We start from the raw sequence: 19371 nt of genomic DNA on the forward strand, positions 1-19371 counted from the left end.
GTGGAGTCAGAGAGAATCCGAAGACATAACAGAAGTTGTCTAGGTAATATCTTAATTACTAGCTGTACAAGATTATTTTGCAAGCTTTGTAAACTTAAAGTTTCTTCTTCAGGCATGATCCAGGACTTGATCAGATTGACTGGGAGACCCCCCAAAAAAATACATATATCCAGGCACATCACCTCAAGTTAGGACATTTAGGCTGCTTTCACAGTAAGACGTTACAGGCGCACGTTAGTGCAGCCTGTAACGCAGCCTAACTCACAGCAATGAAACCTAAATGGGCTGTTCACAGTGCCCACGTTGCGTTACATTGTAACGCTGGACGTCAACTTAAAGTGCTGCATGCTGTGCGTTATATGCGGCTAAGCCGCGTTAGACTGTTTGCACATGCTCAGTAATGTTGGAGGAGGAGGTCTCCCTCCTCCGCGGCCAGCCACATGGCTAATTAATATTCACTGCACTGTGACGTGCAGGGTTTACTTTCCAGGAGCGGCCGCTCTGTGCGGCGATTGGCTGGCGGGACCACGTGATGCGGATCACGTGGTCTCCACATCCCAGTGCACAAAAAAGGCGCACCAAGAGCTGCATAACGCAGCTCTAGGTAGCGTCCTGCTCCAACACCACCAGGCGTTGCATTAGGGGCACGTTATGCGACCTATAACGTCCCCTAAAACGCGACATCCTGGTGGGAAAACAGCCTTAAAGAGAACTTGAACTGAAAATTACAAGTCAAAATAAACAAACACGTCATACTTACCTTCCGTGTAGTCTACGCCTCAATCTCTTTCTCCTGTCTAGCGTACGGTTTGTCCCCTGAGATCAATGACATTCTCTGTCCTCCATTTTGAAAATGGCCATTACCCCATAACAGCCTACTATTCAGCACACTGGTAAACTGTAATATCACCCACTTGAGGCAAAGAGAAACATGGGCATTACCTTGCACATTCAGTTGTAACTGACAGCAGTAGAGAAATATATCTGACCGCAAATGGTATATTTCAGTTCTGACAAAATATTGTCAGAACTGGAAGGGATCACTGTAAGAAGAAAATGGTGAGCTTCTGAGAGGGACTGGCAGTGAGGTTAGTATGTAATATTCATTTGCAGCTACGTCATGTGTTTATTTTAAATAATTTTACTCAGTTCAAGTTCCCTTTAAATAAGTTATTAGGGGGGTGCTAAAGGGGGTGTGGGCAGTAAAATAGGAAAACACAGTTAACCCTGGCAGCATGGTGGCGTAGTGGTTAGCTCTCTCGCCTTGCAGCGCTGGGTCCCTGGTTCGAATCCCAGCCAGGGCACTATCTGCAAAGAGTTTGTATGTTCTCTCCGTGGCTGCGTGGGTTTCCTCCGGGCACTCCGGTTTCCTCCCACATTCCAAAAACATACGGATAAGTTAATTGGCTCCCGCTAAAATTGGCCCTAGACTACAATGTATACACTACATTATATAGACATATGGCAATGGTAGGGATTAGATTGTGAGCTCCTTTGAGGGACAGTTAGTGACAAGATAGATTATATATATATATATATATATATATATATATATATATATATATATATATATATATATATATATATATATATATATATATACATATATACACACACTGTACAGCGCTGCGTAATATGTCGGCGCTATATAAATACTAAATAATAATAATAATAATAATAATAATAATAATAATAACAACCCTTTGCATTTGTTTGAACATTTCTATGAAAATGTGCATTCACAAGATTTAATAATCCAGACATCACTGCTATCCCTACAGCTTAAGGTGGGTAGAACACATCAGACCATAGTCTTTGGAAAATGAAAGATCACAGACCAATTTTACCCCCTTCCATGTAGTATGAGAGCCATACTCTACACAGTCTATTCTATGGAGCTGAACTCCCCATCAGATAGAAATCTTTGCAACATGCTGCACACAAAGATGCTGGACACAGTCAAAAGATCCGTTCCTGCAAAAGATCCGTTCCAGCAAAAGATCCGTTCCAGCAAAAGATCCGTTCCAGCAAAAGATCCGTTCCAGCAAAAGATCCGTTCCAGCAAAAGATCCGTTCCAGCAAAAGATCCGTTCCAGCAAAATGCATTCATAGTCTATGATATCTGCAGATCATCATACACACCTTGTTTAACAGACATTCATCTGCAGATCAGACAATCATCTGCAGATCTGAAGATCCATCCTGGTGGATCTGATCTGCAGATGAAGGTCTGATCTGCAGATGAATGTCTGTTAAACAAGGTGTGTATGAGGATCTGCAGATATAGACTATCAATGCATTTTGCAAGAACAGATCTTTTGCAGGAACAGATCTTTTGCAGATGCTGATCTTTTGAATGTGTACAGCATCTTTGTGTGCAGCATCTTGCAAAGATTTCTGTCTGATGGGGAGTTCAGCTCCATAGAATAGAATGTAGGTATGGCTCTCATACTACATGGAAGGGGGTAAAATTGGTCTGTGATCTTTCATTTTCCAAAGACTATGGTCTGATGTGTGTATGCACCCTTAGGACCTGTCTCCACAGTTTTTCCATGCATTTTCTGCACAGGAAAATTGCAACCAATGTTCATCAATGGGCTAGTTCACATTTGAATGAGTTTTTCGTATGCAAAAAAAACAATTGACAGCAATGCAAAATTGTCAGAATACTCGTGCAGAAAAACTGATGAGCGGATAAAGGCCCCAAGTTAAAAGCCGGGGTCTTAGTTACAAAAGAATGCATTCCCTTGCGAAGTAGTACCCAGGTATTCGTAAGTGTCCTAACTCTGGCCCTGTAACATGCATAGTGTAGACATGCAAACATTCATTGCATCAAACCTATCTGAAAGATTAGGAGCACATATCCTGACATCCTCTCCTGGGACAGATAGTTCAAACTAATCTCACAAGGGAGCTAATGAAATATATCAATGTCCACTATGCACACACCAGCATAAGCTGTGTGTGTCCTGGCAATGGTTACAGACAGGGGAAAGAGGGAATGCACTAGATTAAACCCAGACCACAAGTGTCAGTTACAAGGAAAAAAAATACATATATCCAGGCATATCACCTTACGTTAGGGCATATAAAGAAGTTATTAGGGAGGTGCTAAAGGGGGTGTGGCCAGAAAAATAGCAAAAAAAAAAGTTAAACCATTTGCACACTTCCATGGGAGATCCAGCAGGCACGCAAATAATTTTAGCTAAAAATCTATAAGTAGTGCGTGGAGGAATTTGATCAGATAGATACCTTTGATCAGATAATGATCTATCTATTGGCCATATCAACCAGTGTATGGCCACCTAGTCACAGTCTTTCCTCCTGGGAAATGTAAAGCCCTGTACATATGCTTGGTTAAAATTAGCTTAGGAGGCCGACAAGGACCGCCTCACCCAATAATCTGGTGTGTGTACAGAAGCCTCAGACCACTGTTCTGCAAGCAATCCACTAGGCAGATTGCTTGGTGCATGCTGCTCCCCGCCATGCAAGTGACACTCTGTCGGCCCTCCTCATAACAGAACACGTTGTCAGCTATACAGCTGACTTCACATCCAGGGCTGTGGAGTCGGAGTCGTGCAGTCGGGCAATTTTGGGTGCCTGGAGTCAGAGTCGGGAAAAATGCACCGACTCCTAATGAATTTGTAACTGTAATTAAAATAGAAAATATGATAAAATGTTCTATTTCTCAGATAATAGTCATTAAAAATAATGTATATATATATACAGTAATAGCTGTGCTTAGTCCACAAAAATGAAATAAACCAATCAAAATTAGTTACTTGTGCTGCTTCAATAAAGCAGTCCCCGTATTTTTAAGGTCAGATATACATATCTGATTGTGACTGTATATATAATGTGTACACAGGAATCTCTTATATATACTAAACAACATCTATGCTGTAAGAATAAAGCCTGATGTGTAGCTGTGTCACTAATAGAGATGGTCAACGAGATGGAAATAATTCTGCATTGATGCAGATTTATGCAAATGTATGCACTCCCTTTGCTGATGAAATCAAATAATTTGATATGTTATTAAAATTTGGTTTGGTGACTACAAATTAAAGGGAAACTGAGACGGATGAAAAGTAAAGTTTTTTATACATACCTGGGGCTTCCTCCAGCCCCCTTCAGGCTAATCAGTCCCTCGCTGTCCTCCACCACCCGGATCTTCTGCTAGGAGTCCTGGTAATTCAGCCAGTCAGCGCTGTCCGGCCGCATGCCGCTCCCACAGCCAGGAACATTCTGCACCTGCGCAATAGTGCTGCACAGGTGTAGTATGCTCCTGGCGGCGGAGTGTGTGCATGCGCATTACGCCTGACTGGCTCAAGTACCTGGACTCATAGCAGAAGATCCAGGTGGTGGAGGAGGACAACGAGGGACTGATTATCCTGAAGGGGGCTGTAGGAAGCCCCAGGTATGTATAAAACTTTAATTTCATCTGTCTCAGGTTTACTTTGTTACACAGTAGCACTATACTCTACATATGCACTCCCCACAGAGCTGCAGGGAATCCATTGAGAATGCTGTGCACATTGAACACAGAGGTGTTGTCTGTTTACAATCTCCTCATTCCCCTGCAGAGTACCTGCACATCATTCTTACATGTACCCACACTTACATTGCCTAGGGCCTGATAGATGTTCTTTGTTCCGGTTTGTATGTTTTACAAGTACTCTTACCAAGGACTAGTTTTAGTCTAAAGGGAATAAATATAGTAGTCGCCATATCCTTCTCACTTCAGTTGTCTTGTAAAATTCCTAAGCGTTGGCAGTTAAGAGACGAATTTCATGTTACATACTTTTAATCAACAAAATTGTAATATGCAAATTAGAGGAGTCGGAGTCGTGGAGTCGGTGGAATCTTAAACTGAGGAGTCGGAGGATTTTTGGACCGACTTCACAGCCCTGTTCACATCTGTACACTGCTGGCCAGCGGGGTCACTCTTGCATTTACCTTTATTGACAAATGCTCTCAGGGTTCAACACATCTAAGCACTGACAAGGTCTTCCACATTTCAAAAGAGCTAAGACTGACTAAAGCTACGTATCCACTAGAAGTTGGATCGGGGAATTTGCAGCGACGAGATAAACAATAAAGTCAATGCGGTTCTGAATAGCTCATTCAGTGATCTGTGATCAATTTGAATGATCATCGCAGGTAGTCAGACCTCTTTTAGCATCGTTTAATGAATTTTATAAAAAGAGGTTACCAAATATCATAGGAACAATTGTTGGTTGCAAAAATCGGGTTGTGGGTATGGACCTTAAGGCTGGTTTCACAGTGGGACGTTAAAGTCCCACGTTACAGCAGCCAGTAACGCAGCCTAACTCACAGCACTGTAAAATCAATTGTGCTGTTCACAGTCCCCACGTTGCGTTACATTGTAACGCAGCACGTTTAAACAAAGTGATGCATGCTGTACGTTATACTGGGCTAAGCAGCGTTAGACTGCTTGCACATGCTCAGTAATGTTGGAGGAGGAGGTCTCCCCTCCTCCTCCGCACCCAGCCACATTGCTAATTAATATTCACTGCACTGCAGAGACGTGGTAGGACTGTAGTGTTGTCCGGGTCATGAACGAATCGTTCATTTGATCCGGATCTTTTTTGTGAGTCGAATCATCCGGATCACCACAATGAAAGATTCGGTTCACAGTGGATGTCTGTCTGGAAGAAACAGGAACATACAGAATGTACAGTGCAGGGAAAGTCCTGTCCTGCTAGTCATTTCACCCCCAGTCTGCTTCCCTAGTAAAATGATTCAAATGATTTGGTTCAAAGATCCGGATCTTTTCAATGATCCGATTCAAATGATCCAAATCCTTAAAAAGATCCGGATCTTTTCAATGATCCGATTCAAATGATCCAAATCCTTAAAAAGATCCAGACTTCCTATCACTAACCTGGAGCGGCTGCTTTGAGAGCTGCATAACGCAGCTCAATCTGACGTCCAACTTCAACACCACCATGCGTTGCGTTAGGGGCACGTTATGCGACCTTAACGTCCCCTAAAACGCAACGTCTTGGTGTGTAAGTAGCCTAAAAGACAGGGTGTCAGATTGCTGAATAAGCCTACAAAATCACATACCAAGTCTCAATATATGTTACATTACTTTTGTATGGTTCTGAAAAAGATCTGTATCAGGCCTGGAACCCACTACAAATCAAAGTTTTTAATTAGCGTTTTGTAAGCAATTTCATGAGCATTTTCCGGCACTTTTGGGAGAGATTTTAAAAAGTGTAAGCTTTTTGCCAGCGTTTGTGTAGCGATTTGCAATTTAAATTCTGACTGGTCCTTTTAATTTTTCTTCAGTGGGCAAAATCTCACAAGTTAGTGCGTAAGGAGCTTTAGAACGAGAATCACATCACAATCGCCCCAAAGACACTGCATGCACCGCATTTGCAATTGATCAAAAATTAAACGCTGCAGTGTGAGTGTGTCCATCGGGATACATTGGCAGCAGCGCTTTGCTGATCGCCGACGATCAGCAAAGCGCTGAAAAAAAAGTGTGAACCAGCCTTTAGTCTTTAAAGGTATTACCTAAACAAATGTTATGTCTTTGGAATGACTGGTGTTGACCATTGTAGGTCTTACTTCTGCTTACAATGTCTGCTAAAATAGAAAGCAAGAGTAAGACATTGTCACACAACTGACCAGCCTTACAAAACAGCCACCTAAAAAGAAATCTGAATGGTTCTCCATGAAGAAAATGTAGGTGCAATAAATTGTTAATATCTACACATCTTAAATATGACCCTCAGATGCAATAGATCTCTTTGCAGTGTCGGTAAGGATGACTATACACTATGCAATATGTCTGGACAATCTTACGAACATCTACTGTATGTGTTATGAAGATCAATACATTGGCTATATTGTACAGGTAGGCCTTTTTAATACATGTATTATAAATGTAAAACAGTAGTCCGTTGGTAAAATCAGTACTCCAGAGTATATCTACAGCTTCACATTTCTGTACTAGATACCCCTAACCAAGAACGCACAACAATAACCCACCAAGTTCTCCTTTTACAAAAATTTTACTGGCCATCCTTCCACGATAAAGGTAGCAATGTATATAGTATAATTAACATACATTAAAGTTTCTGCCTTTACAGCTTTTAGGCTAGGTACACACCATTCAATTTATCAGGAGATCAACGGGTCGAAACGATTACATCTGATATGCCCAATCAGCTCCCAAACAGGATAGATTCCCTGATCCTTTCTGCAAAAAGAAAAATCGGTCCAGTTATTGACCGGAAGCTGATTGGACACGTTGGAAAGAATCATTTTGACCCATCAATCTGCCAGGAAATTAAATGGTGTGTACCTGGCATAAGTTGTTAAACTACATTCAATGTATGCAATAGTCTTACATAAGACCAGTGTAAGGGTTCTTTTCCACTATGAGACACGATCTCAATCGTAGAGTTAAAATCGCAGCCAAAACACGGCAGGACAATGATTGCGCTTGGACCAAAATCACAACTCAATCGGATCACACTAATGGAAATTGCTTCCATTAGTTTAAAATACCTTGCATTTTAAGATTAGAATCAAAATCGCAAATCGCAGGGTAGTGGAAAAAGACCCTAAGAGTAAGCGCTTATCAAGTTTGCTCCTCTTAATTTGCCACTAAAGCAACAAAATGGCCCTTAACTTTTTCTATTTTAACGATGAAGATCTTTCCCCAGGGTCTTAATCATTATCCACTTCTTTAGCTAATGTAGCTCATATTGTGTGAGATGAAAACAGATACTCACCTCATCAGCCTTGCACTGGTCCTTAATAATCTCCTCAATAAAATATTTTGTTTTTCCATATGGGTTTGTGCATCCTCCAGCTGGGTGTTTTTCATCTATAGGTAAATACTCGGGGTCACCATACACTGTGGCAGAGCTGCTGAACACCATTTTCTTGACACCATGAGCATTCATTGCCTAGAAGCAGAAGATGAAGGTGTTATCCTGTGTATTATACCAGGCTAGGGATAAGATCAATTCAAAGCCTATCAAATGGAGTTTTAGCATATTTGCCCTGCTGTCATAAAATAATTTGTTCGATGGGAAAACCAGGTTCACTTTTGTGACACTCTTCCTGAGCATTTCCTACATTCCCCTTCACATATAATTACAAGACTGCACAATACAATTAAATGCTTTAAAATGATACCCTGAAGCAGGGCTGTGGAGTCGGAGTCGGAGTCGTGGAGTCGGGCAATTTTGGGTGCCTGGAGTCAGAGTCGGGAAAAAATGCACCGACTCCGACTCCTAATGAATTTGTAACTGTAATTAAAATAGAAAATATGATAAATGTTCTATTTCTCAGATAATAGTCATTAAAAATAATGTATATATATATATATATATATATACACACACAGTAATAGCTGTGCTTAGTCCACAAAAATGAAATAAACCAATCAAAATTAGTTACTTGTGCTGCTTCAATAAAGCAGTCCCCGTATTTTTAAGGTCAGATATACATATCTGATTGTGACTGTATATATGATGTGTACACAGGAATCTCATATATACTAAATAACATCTATGCTGTAAGAATAAAGCCTGATGTGTAGCTGTGTCACTAATAGAGATGGTCAACGAGATGGAAATAATTCTGCATTGATGCTGATTTATGCAAATGTATGCACTCCCTTTGCTGATGAAATCAAATTATTTGATATGTTGTTAAAATTTGGTTTGGGGACTACAAATTAAAGGGTAACTGAGACGGATGAAAAGTAAAGTTTTATACATACCTGGGGCTTATTCCAGCCCCCTTCAGGCTAATCAGTGCCTCGCTGTCCTCCACCACCCGGATCTTCTGCTATGAGTCCTGGTAATTCAGCCAGTCAGCGCTGTCCGGCCGCATGCCGCTCCCACAGCCAGGAACATTCTGCACCTGCGCAATAGTGCTGCACAGGTGTAGTATGCTCCTGGCAGCGGAGTGTGTGCATGCGCACTACGCCCGACTGGCTCAAGTACCTGGACTCATAGCAGAAGATCCAGGTGGTGGAGGAGGACAACGAGGGACTGATTATCCTGAAGGCGGCTGGAGAAAGCCCCAAGTATGTATAAAACTTTAATTTCATCTGTCTCAGGTTTACTTTGTTACACAGTAGTACTATACTCTACATATGCACTCCCCACAGAGCTGCAGGGAATCCACTGAGAATGCTGTGCACATTCAATACAGAGGTGTTGTCTGTTTACAATCTCCTCATTCCCCTGCAGAGTACCTGCACATCATTCCTACATGTACCCACACTTACATTGCCTAGGGCCTGATAGATGTTCTTTGTTCCGGTTTGTACCTTTTACAAGTACTCTTACCAAGGACTAGTTTTAGTCTAAAGGGAATAAATATAGTAGTCTACATATCCTTCTCACTTCAGTTGTCTTGTAAAATTCCTAAGCGTTGGCAGTTAAGAGACGAATTTCATGTTACATACTTTTAATCAACAAAATTGTAATATGCAAATTAGAGGAGTCGGAGTCGAGGAGTCGGAGTCGGTGGAATCCTAAACTGAGGAGTCGGAGTCGGTGGATTTTTGGACCGACTCCACAGCCCTGCCCTGAAGTGACATGTGACATGATGAGATAGACATGGGTATGTAAATGCCTAGCACACAAATAACTATGCTGTGTTCCTTTTTCTCTGCCTGAAAGAGTTAAATATCAGGTATGTAAGTGGCTGACTCAGTCAGGAAGTAACTACAGTGTGACCCTCACTGATAAGAAATTCCAACTATAAACCACTTTCCTAGCAGAAAATAGCTTCTGAGAGCAAGGAGATAAAGGGGGAATCTCTTATCAGTGAGGGCCACTGTAGTCACTTCCTGACTGAGTCAGCCACTTACATACCTGATATTTAACGCTTTCAGGCAGAGAAAAAGGAACACAGCATAGTTATTTGTGTGCTAGGCACTGTACATACCCATTTATTTACTTTATTTATTGTATTTATAAAGCGCCAACATATTACGCAGCGCTGCCCATGTCTATCTCATCATGTCACATGTCACTTCTGGTATCCATTAAGCTAAGGGGAAAGAAAAAAAAAAAAAAAAAAAAAAAAAAGAATTGCAAACAATTTTACTAGAACATGAAGTGACACAGTGTTAAAAATAATAAGTACAGCATATGGATATGCATATGGATATACATAACTAGTACACTCACAAAAATACATAAACCTACAGATAAACAAAAAAGCAACAGAGCAAGGGACAGCAGGTGCCAGGGCCAACAGGGAGGTGATGACCATGAGATCACAAACATTAAATAAAAAGGCACACTTTGAGACCAGTAGACAGCCACTGCTGCTCCCCTCTTGCTGTGCCCAGCTCACAATGTTTCTGAGCTACCTTTGCACAGAAAACAAACAATGCACCCCAGGCACAGGAAAAGGTACCAGGCCCAACGGGGAGGTGAATAAGATAAGGTCACAAAATAATGTGGTAATGCAAACTTTTTGGGAAAAGTAAGTGCTTGGCCGCCGCTGCTGTGTCCAGGTGGCAAGATTTACATACTGTGCTGACACACCAAACAAGTGTAGGACCGTTGTGCAGCAGAGCTACACACCCCTGTGTAATTAAGAAAACCTAAAATGACGGAGGACTCAGTGCTGTCTCTCTCCTGCATATGCACAAAGGTGATCTGTTGATGTATCTAGATCAGATATGGACAGAACCTGTAGTCCCATACAAAGGACTAGGAGCAGCAAATAAGGAAGGGGGGGGGGGAAAAAAAAAAAAAAAAAAAAACCCACCATAGAAAAATGTAGTAAGATTACCTTCTATACATCCTAACCCTTTGAGCCCTAAAGTTGGTAGGTGCTGTAGAATTAAAGACATTTTTCACTTGATGGCTTCATACAGTCACTACTCATGGCTCTGTCTTAAATCTCAGATCTTCCCCCCTCCACAGATATCTAAAGTATGCTCACCTCTAGAAGCTGGATAGTGCCAGTAAGGTTCACCTTATAATACATCAGAGGCTTCTGTACCGACTCCCCAACTGCCTTCAGACCAGCGAAGTGCATGACAGCGGAGAACTTGTGCTGTACAGAATAAAAATAGTCATAGATACACACAGTACCTCAATCACATCTGAAGTGGGGAAGGGGGGAAACTTAAGATACTTCCCTCCGTAGTTAGAAGCCTCTGGATGGTCCAGAGACTTCCTGGATGCTCGCAGAGCCCACCATTCCATCGCAGGGTTTTTCAACTTTTGGCTGAGCCATCGGCCACAGAAGAGTGCATCTTTACTGAACATGCACAAGTAAGATCTGCACGCGTCCTTTAGAATGAAGCTGCTTGTGCACAGCTTTCTTCTTCCATGCACAAGTGTTTTGTTCAATTTGGCATCGTGCATGCCCAGTCCCATTGTGCTCATCCAAGGCTGCACTCACAGTCAGAAGAAACCTATTTGACTTGTTTTGAGTCAAATAGGTATAGAACAGGGTTTCTCAACTAAGTCCTCAAGTACCCCCAACAGTGTAGGTTTAGCTGAAAATCACAAACATTCACAGGTGGGGTAATTAGTGTCTCAGGAGAGCTCAATAACTACCTCTGTGGATTTCCACAAAACATGCACTGTTAGGGGTACTTGAGGACTGAGTTGAGAAACCATGGTATACAGGGATTCTGTGCTGGAATTGGGAGCTGAAGGAGGATCCACAGTCTTTTACCAACCATCTAAAGACTTCCTTTTGCTGAGGTAAGTATCTAACTTTTTTTTTTAAATGTACTTCAGGTACCCTTTAAGAGACCCACAAATGAAAGCCCATGCCAAAAACACAAGGCCTCAGACTACATTCTACTCCCACACCTTAACCAAGGAGAAGAAAAAAAAAAAACCTCAAGGTGGCCAAATAGTAAAACTACATCTACATACATTTTTCATGCCAATTTACAGCTATAGCAATTATATAGCAATAAAAATTAACGGTTTATTCAAAAAATTACCCAAATACATTTTTTAATGAATATAAAAAAAATTGTTACCTAAGGGTCTGAACTTTTTAAATATGCATGTGAAGGGGGTATACTACGAACATTTTTTAAATTATAAGCTTCTAAATCGTGATGGACGCAAAACTGAAAAAATTCACCTTTATTTCCAAATAAAATATTGGCGCCATACATTGTGATAGGGACAAAATTTAAATGGTGTAATAACCGAGACAAGCAGGCAAATAAAACACATAGGTTTCAATTATGATTGAATGTATTATTTTAAAGCTATAATGGCCTAAAACTGAAAAATAAATGAGTATTTTCAATTTTTTCTTAATATTCCTGTTAAAATGCATTTATAAAAAATTCTTAGCAAAATGTACCACCCAAATAAAGCCTAATTAGTAGCGGAAAAAACAAGATATAGATCAATAAATAGTGATAAAGTTATTAGCTAATGAATGGGAGGTGAAAATTGCTCTGATGCATAAGGTGAAAAATCCATGCGGGCTGAAATGGTTAAAGAGGAACTTACATTCCAATTAGTAGCCCATACCCCATAATGCCGGGCATACACGGCACATTTTATGCGCCGGATCAAGCCAGCGGCTTGATGCCGGCGCATCCCCGCGGATCGATTGCCGCTCGTCCCCACCGGCGCTTCCTTATCACCGCTCGATTCCCTGGCATTGTCCGCTGGCGGGAATCGAGCGGGCGAGGGTCGAGCGGCATGATCGGGCTAGCTGAATATTATCAGCTGGTCGATACACGGTACAGAAACGTTCAGTGTATCCCCAGCATAAGAAATCTTTACCTTTTCTTGAATCGATTATCAGGGGAGTTTGTGTGACTGATATTGTGGTAAAACCCCTTCCACAGTGTTATGTCATGACAGTTTCCTGTCTGAACCTTGTTGCATTGTGGGAAATGGTGGCTGTTTCCAACTGGCAAGCAGCCAGTATCTCCGTCTGTGCATATGAATATCTATTAAAAAAAAAACCTTTTAGCCTATCGCATTGTTAGTGGGTGAGATTCTAGATATATGCAGTTGGTGCTGTCTAGTTTTCTTCATGTATGCCAGTAGTAAAGATGATGACCGGCAGGCTCATTGTGAATCAAACAGCGTAAAATATATGGCGAATATCAATCATTTCTTGATCTCTCGTCCATTTTTTAACTTCTTGCTTTGCAACGTATGGATTTCTCCCCCACACTCCCCTTACTATTTTTCAGTAAAGTTCCTCTTTAAAACAGAGTATTGCTATGAGTGTACCAAAGAGAAATCTCTCTAATGTGAATACAAACTGCAATGTTAACTAGGTATAAACTAGGAAGTTTGCGAACTGGAAATCTCCAACTGCACTTAAAGAGGAACTCCACCAGTGAAAATAATGTAATAAAACAAGTGCTTCATTTTTACAATAATTATGTATAAATGATTTAGTCAGTGTTTACCCATTGTAAAATCTTTCCTGTCCCAGATTTACATTCCGACATTTATCACGTGGTGACATTTTTACTGCTGGCAGGCGATGTCAGTGGAAGGAGATGCTGCTTTTTTTCCCTTTTTTTTGGCAGTTGGAAATAGCTGTAAACAGCCATTTCCCACATTGGAATGAGGTTCACAGACAGGAAACTGTCAGGACCATGGTCATGACATCACACTATGGTTGGCGTTTCACCACAATATCAGCCATACAGACCCCCTGATGATCTTTTGGAGAAAAGGTAAAGATTTCTCATGGCAAAGGGGGTATCAGCTACTGATTGGAATGAAGTTCAATTCTTGGTTATGGTTTCTCTTTAAAGCATTTCTGAACTACTGTATAACATTTAACTGTACCTTTTTGAACAAACTGTCCAGTGCTGCCTGGTCTAGCAGATCCACTTCTTCAAATTCAATCTTCCTGCCTAAAATCTCTTGTATTCTTGTCAGGCTCTCTGGAAGGCCATTGGTCCCTTGTAATAGTCAAGACAGAGTAGGTAATGTCAATCAGTCACACAGAGCTCAACCAATGCCTGGCCACAGCTTACCAGGTATTGTAGCAACATACATACGAAAAAATAAATAAATGAGTGCGTACAGCACTCCACAGTTGTTAGAACTAGAACAAACAGTTTGTCAAACAAATTCTGGTTATATAGACTATTTAAAATAAACACCGGTCTCATTATACATTATCCCAACAACAAAAAATGAAAATATTTCAAATAACGTATAAAGCCTTGGTAAATGGGTGTATCATAACTCACCTCGAATAGCATTGTGAAAGTTATCAATAACTACTGGTTCATATCCAGCTTCAATTAACTCCAGGACACAGTGGCTACCAATATAGCCAGCGCCTCCTGTCACCAGCAACTTCTCAGCCATTGTGTCACCAGCCTGGACAAAGGGAGAGAAGCAGAGTGTAATAGGCTTTATGGAGAGCGACAAACTAGCTGCATGCAGTCACTGACTCAAGAGGCTGGCTGTATACCTTTAATTAGAAACATGAATCTAGCCTTGGCTCCTGGACACTGAGCCATAAATTGCACAAAGGCAGCAGTGTTTATGCAGGGAGTGAGCAGGAGATGGTTCACCAAAGCAAAGTCAGGCCATGGGGGAAAAGATCCTGGACTACTAAATCACAACGCAGGCACTGGCTGCTTTTACACATTTCAGTATACAGTAATGCATTTTTCTCTCTTTTATATAAACCTCTCCCTCCAAAAAGGTAAGCCACACCTACCCACCAGTGGTGGTAAGTGTGGTTTCAGACTTTTTTGGAGGGAGAGGTTGGAGGGACAATGCACAGCACACAACTTTGTGCAGTGGCCCACCACACAAAGTTGTGTGCTGCGCATTGACCATCCTTCCTCCAGGGAGAGCAACAGAAGCATTGCTTGCCTACACACCAGCGACCCATCTGTACAGCCTCGACCCTGAACTGTCACCCAAGATATTGAGTCCTGAGGCTTGGATGTTTACTCTAGGGACTGAACACTTTTGTGAAATGAAGCTCCTCATAAGGGTTAGGCGAAGCACCATTGCTTGTGTATGGGGGGCTGCCCCGTCCCTATGAGATTCGCCATCACTGTCCGCAGCGGCCACAATTCAAAGATTCTGCCTGTGGAGGTAGCTCCCAGCCACAATGCATGCCAGGAGCTGTAGTCTGCACATCTCCCTGGGGGGAGATGTACTCAAATCTACATACTACAGTTCCCAGAATGTAACCTCCACAGGCAGAATCTTTGTACTGCGGCCACTGCAAATGTTGATGGCGAATCCCATAGCGACAGATGCTACAGGAGCCACCCCCTTTAGGTAAGCAATGGTGCTCCCTTAACCCCCAGTCCACGAACAGAATACTGCATTATGAAGGGATATGGAGGCTGCCATATTTATTTCCTTTTAACAATACCAGTTTCCTGGCAGGGTATATAGCTAAAAAGTATTAGAAGCAGAGGGTCAGTAGGAGAGGGAGAGAGAGAATGAATATCTGTCTATCATATCCCTCTCGCTTCAGTTGACCGTTAAAGGAGGAGCTGAAGTTAGAGGGATATGGAGGGTGCCATATTTATTTCCTTTTAAGCCCTATTAATCCTCTGCCTCTAGTACTTTTAGCCATATGCCTGCATGCTTGTGTCTGGTGTTATTCAGACACTACTGCAGCCAAATAGATCAGCAGAGCTGCCAGACAACTAGTATTGTTTCAAAGGAAATAAATATGGCAGCCTCTATCAGAGCCGGGACAAGGTCCTCCAGCGCCCAAGGCTGAGACACTAAAGTGCACCCCCCATCCCTCCCACTCCAGCCGTCACACACTGATTGCTTTTAGACTAAGAGGCGCCCCAGGGCCCCCAACACCTTAACCCATTCGCGTTCCGTCGTTTTAACTTGAGAAATGTTCACCTCCCATTCATTAGCCTATAACTTTATCACTACTTATCACAATGAACTGATCTATATCTTGTTTTTTCTGCCACCAATTAGGCTTTCTTTGGGGGGGGTACATTTTGCTAAGAGCCACTTTACTGTAAATGCATTTTAACAGGAAGAATAAGACAAAAAAGGAAAAAAATTTCTCAGTTTTCAAATAATACATGCCTCCATAATTAAAACTCACGTTTTGTATTTGCTCATGTGTCCCGGTTATTACACCGTTAAAATTATGTCCCTATCACAATGTATGGCGACAATATTTTATTTGGAAATAAAGGTGCATTTTTTCCGTTTTGCATCTATCACTACTTACAAGTTTAAAATAATAAAAAAAATAAAAAAATAGAAATATTTCATCTTTACATTGATATTTAAAAAGTTTAGACCCTTAGGTTAATATTTTTTTTTTTTTTTTTTATATATTAAACATTTTATTTGGGTATTTTTGGGAGGGTGGGATGTAAACCATATTTTTTTAATGTAATTGTGTGTTGATTCAAATTTTTTTTACTTTTTGTTGTAGTTTTTCTTTTTGGCCACAAGATGGCGGCCATGAGTTTGTTTACATGACGTCACTCTAAGCGTAACACACGCTTAGGAGTGACGCATTGGGGAGGGAACAGCCACGCATTGGGGAGGGAACAGCCAGAAAAGGCGCAGCTGTCGCTTTTTAGCGGGGGAGAGGAATCAGCGATCGGGCACCGTAGCCCGATTCACTGATTGCCTGGCTAACGAACCACGGGCTGGGAGCGCGCGTGGTTCCTGGACGTAGTTTCTATGTCCAGGAACCAAAATAGGTTAATCTCTAGTTATCTGGCTTGCAGTCTCTGCCATGTATCCCTTTTACTTATTTCTCTGCTTCAAACACAATAGTGGAATGAAAGCTGAGTTGATTGTGAGCCCCCCTCCTACACTGCACCCTGAAGCTGTAGCCTCTCTCGCTTCTACCTCGGTCCGGCCCTGGCCTCTATATCCCTCTCACTTCAGTTGTCTTTTTAAACAATGTTAACACCAACCTACTGCAACACAATCCTTTAAATTCCGGAGATGTTGAAAATTAATCAGCTAATGCTTTGAAACCCATCAACAGAGGGGAAAAAAAAAAACAACAACTTTTGGGCAGTGTAGAAATGGGAAAGTTTGGTTTTTATAGCATTCTGTGTACAATATGAGAGAATATTCCTCACGTCCTGTCCTGAGAGAAGAGGGTAAACATCTCTCACAGCAGAAAAAAAAAAAACCAACAACACTATCCATCGAAACACGATCGAACATGTTGGAGATAATCAAATCGATGGAATCGATCCCACAAATCGCACGGCAAAACGCAACGTGTGTATCCAGCATTTAGGACCATCAAAGCTCATGGTAAAACCACAGGGGTCCTAGAAACATGGTTAAATAAAATAAATACATAATATCTCACAGGAGGGGGACAAAAAAAACAAACAGACAACATCCCAGAGACTTAACTTGCTCGCCATCCAGATAGAACATATGGTTTTCCCAAAGTTAGGCCAGAAACCCACTAGGAGCGATTTTCTGAGCCATTTGCGATTTGAAAACTCTTGCTAATGTAATGCTATGGGTGTGATCCCACTTGAGCGATGTGATTTTATAAAAATCCCCCATAGAATTGCATTAGAAATCCTAGTGGGTTTCTGGCCTAAGTCTTTTTCCATAGAAATGTTTAAAGGGAACCTAAAAACTGAGAAGGATATGGCTATTTTTTTCCTTTTGAAATAATTCCAGTTGCCTGACTCCTCCTGCAAATGCTGTGTCTAATACTTTTAGCCACAGCTCCTCAACAGGAATGCAGATCAGATGCTCTGACTGAAGTCAGGCCCAGTGCACACTGGGCGGATCCGCCGGCCGCATCCGCCTGAAAATCCGCCGGCTGCATCTGCCTGAAAATACGCATGGCTAATGTATCTCTATGGGCTGGTGCACACCGGCGGTTTGAGGTTTTTAGCAAGCCGCAAACGTGCCTCTTGCTGCACATTTGCGGTTTGCTTAAAACCTCAAACCGCCGGTGTGCACCAGCCCATAGAGATACATTAGCCATGCGGATGCAGCCGGCGGATCGCATCAAGATCCGCCCGCTGTGCACTGGGACTAAACTCTTGTCATCCGCACCCAAAACCGCTAGCGTTTTGTGGATCTGCTAGCGGTTTTGGTGTGCACTGGGCTGAAGACTGGATTAGCTGCATGATTGTTTCAGGTGTGTGACTCAGCCATTACTGCAGCCAAAGAGATCAGCAGGACTGCCAGGCAGCTGGTATTGTTTAAAAGGAAACCTCCATATTCCTCTCAGTTAAGTTTCCCTTTAAGGTTGATGAATAATCATCAAATGGGAATATTTTGATCAAGCCATCAAACTGTCACATGATTAATGAACATTAATCCACTCAGTCAATTATTTAAGGATTAAAAGGAAAGTAAAAAAAAAAAAAAAAAAAAAAAAAGTTTTACTTGCCTGGGGCACTTACCTGAGTTTTACTTACCTGGGGCATCTACCAGCCCCCTGCAGCAGTCCTGTGCCCTCGCAGCCACTCATGGCTCCTCTGGTCCCCCGCTGCCAGCTAGTTTCGTTTTTGCCGACTGGGAGTCGGCCAGTCGCCATGCGTACGTTTTTACGCAAGACATCAACAAGTACGTTTTTACGCATTACACCAGTAACGCGTAAAAACGTACTTGTTGATGTCTGCAATAGCTTCCTGCACCAGCAGGGATGCGTAAAAACATACGCATGCGTAAAAAGGGGCCCATACACTCAGCCGATTTACTGGCCGACCGATCGATCCCGATTTCGATGGATTTCCATCGAACTGGTAGGGTGGAAAATTTAGGTCGATCTGATGAGATTGCTTATCAGTTTGCATTGCCCTTAATGGAAATCTGATGGCAAAAAAAATGCCATCAGATCGAATTTCAATAGATTTCAAACTGAATTCTATCCTGGTAAAAAAAAGTTCTAAAAACGCATCAGATAGATCATCAGATTCATTTCTTATCTATCTGCTGCCAATCTGACGAGTGTATGGGCACCTAAACTCTTTTTACAGTTAAAGGGACACTTAAGTCAAACCAAAAAAATGAGTTTTACTCACCTGGGGCTTCCAATAGCCCCCTGCAGCTGTCCGGTGCCCTCGCCATCTCCCTCCAATCCATCTGGCCCAGCCGGCAGCCACTTCGTGTTTCGGTGACAGGAGTTGACAGGCTGGGGGCGCGAGTGATTCTTCGCATTCCTGGCCACAATAGCGCCATCTATGCTGCTATAGCATATATCATATACCATATAGCAGCATAGAGGGTGCTAATGTGTCTGGGAGCGTGAAGAATCACTCGCGTCCCCAGCCTGTCAGCTCCTGTCACCAAAACAGGAAGTGGCTGCCGGCTGGGCCAGGAGGATCGGAGGGAGACGGCCAGGGCACCGGACAGCTGCAGGGGGCTATTGGAAGCCCCAGGTGAGTAA

General features: G+C 42.1%; 1 protein-coding gene across 3 annotated transcripts in view; it reads right to left on the minus strand.

Moving 5' to 3' along the window:
• GALE (UDP-galactose-4-epimerase) overlaps positions 1–19371 on the minus strand; it is a 111016-nt gene that overhangs the window by 23851 nt on the left and 67794 nt on the right. For all 3 annotated transcript variants that reach the window (XM_068268804.1, XM_068268805.1, XM_068268803.1), the window contains exons 2-5: positions 14225–14357; positions 13815–13930; positions 10960–11073; positions 7773–7949 (exon numbers count right to left, since the gene is read on the minus strand). In XM_068268804.1, the coding sequence (XP_068124905.1) occupies positions 7773–7949; positions 10960–11073; positions 13815–13930; positions 14225–14345 (528 nt within the window). In that variant the 5' untranslated portion in view covers positions 14346–14357. The remainder of the gene's footprint in view (positions 1–7772; positions 7950–10959; positions 11074–13814; positions 13931–14224; positions 14358–19371) is intronic.

Source organism: Hyperolius riggenbachi, chromosome 2 (assembly GCF_040937935.1).
Source record: "Hyperolius riggenbachi isolate aHypRig1 chromosome 2, aHypRig1.pri, whole genome shotgun sequence".
Taxonomy (NCBI): domain Eukaryota; kingdom Metazoa; phylum Chordata; class Amphibia; order Anura; family Hyperoliidae; genus Hyperolius; species Hyperolius riggenbachi.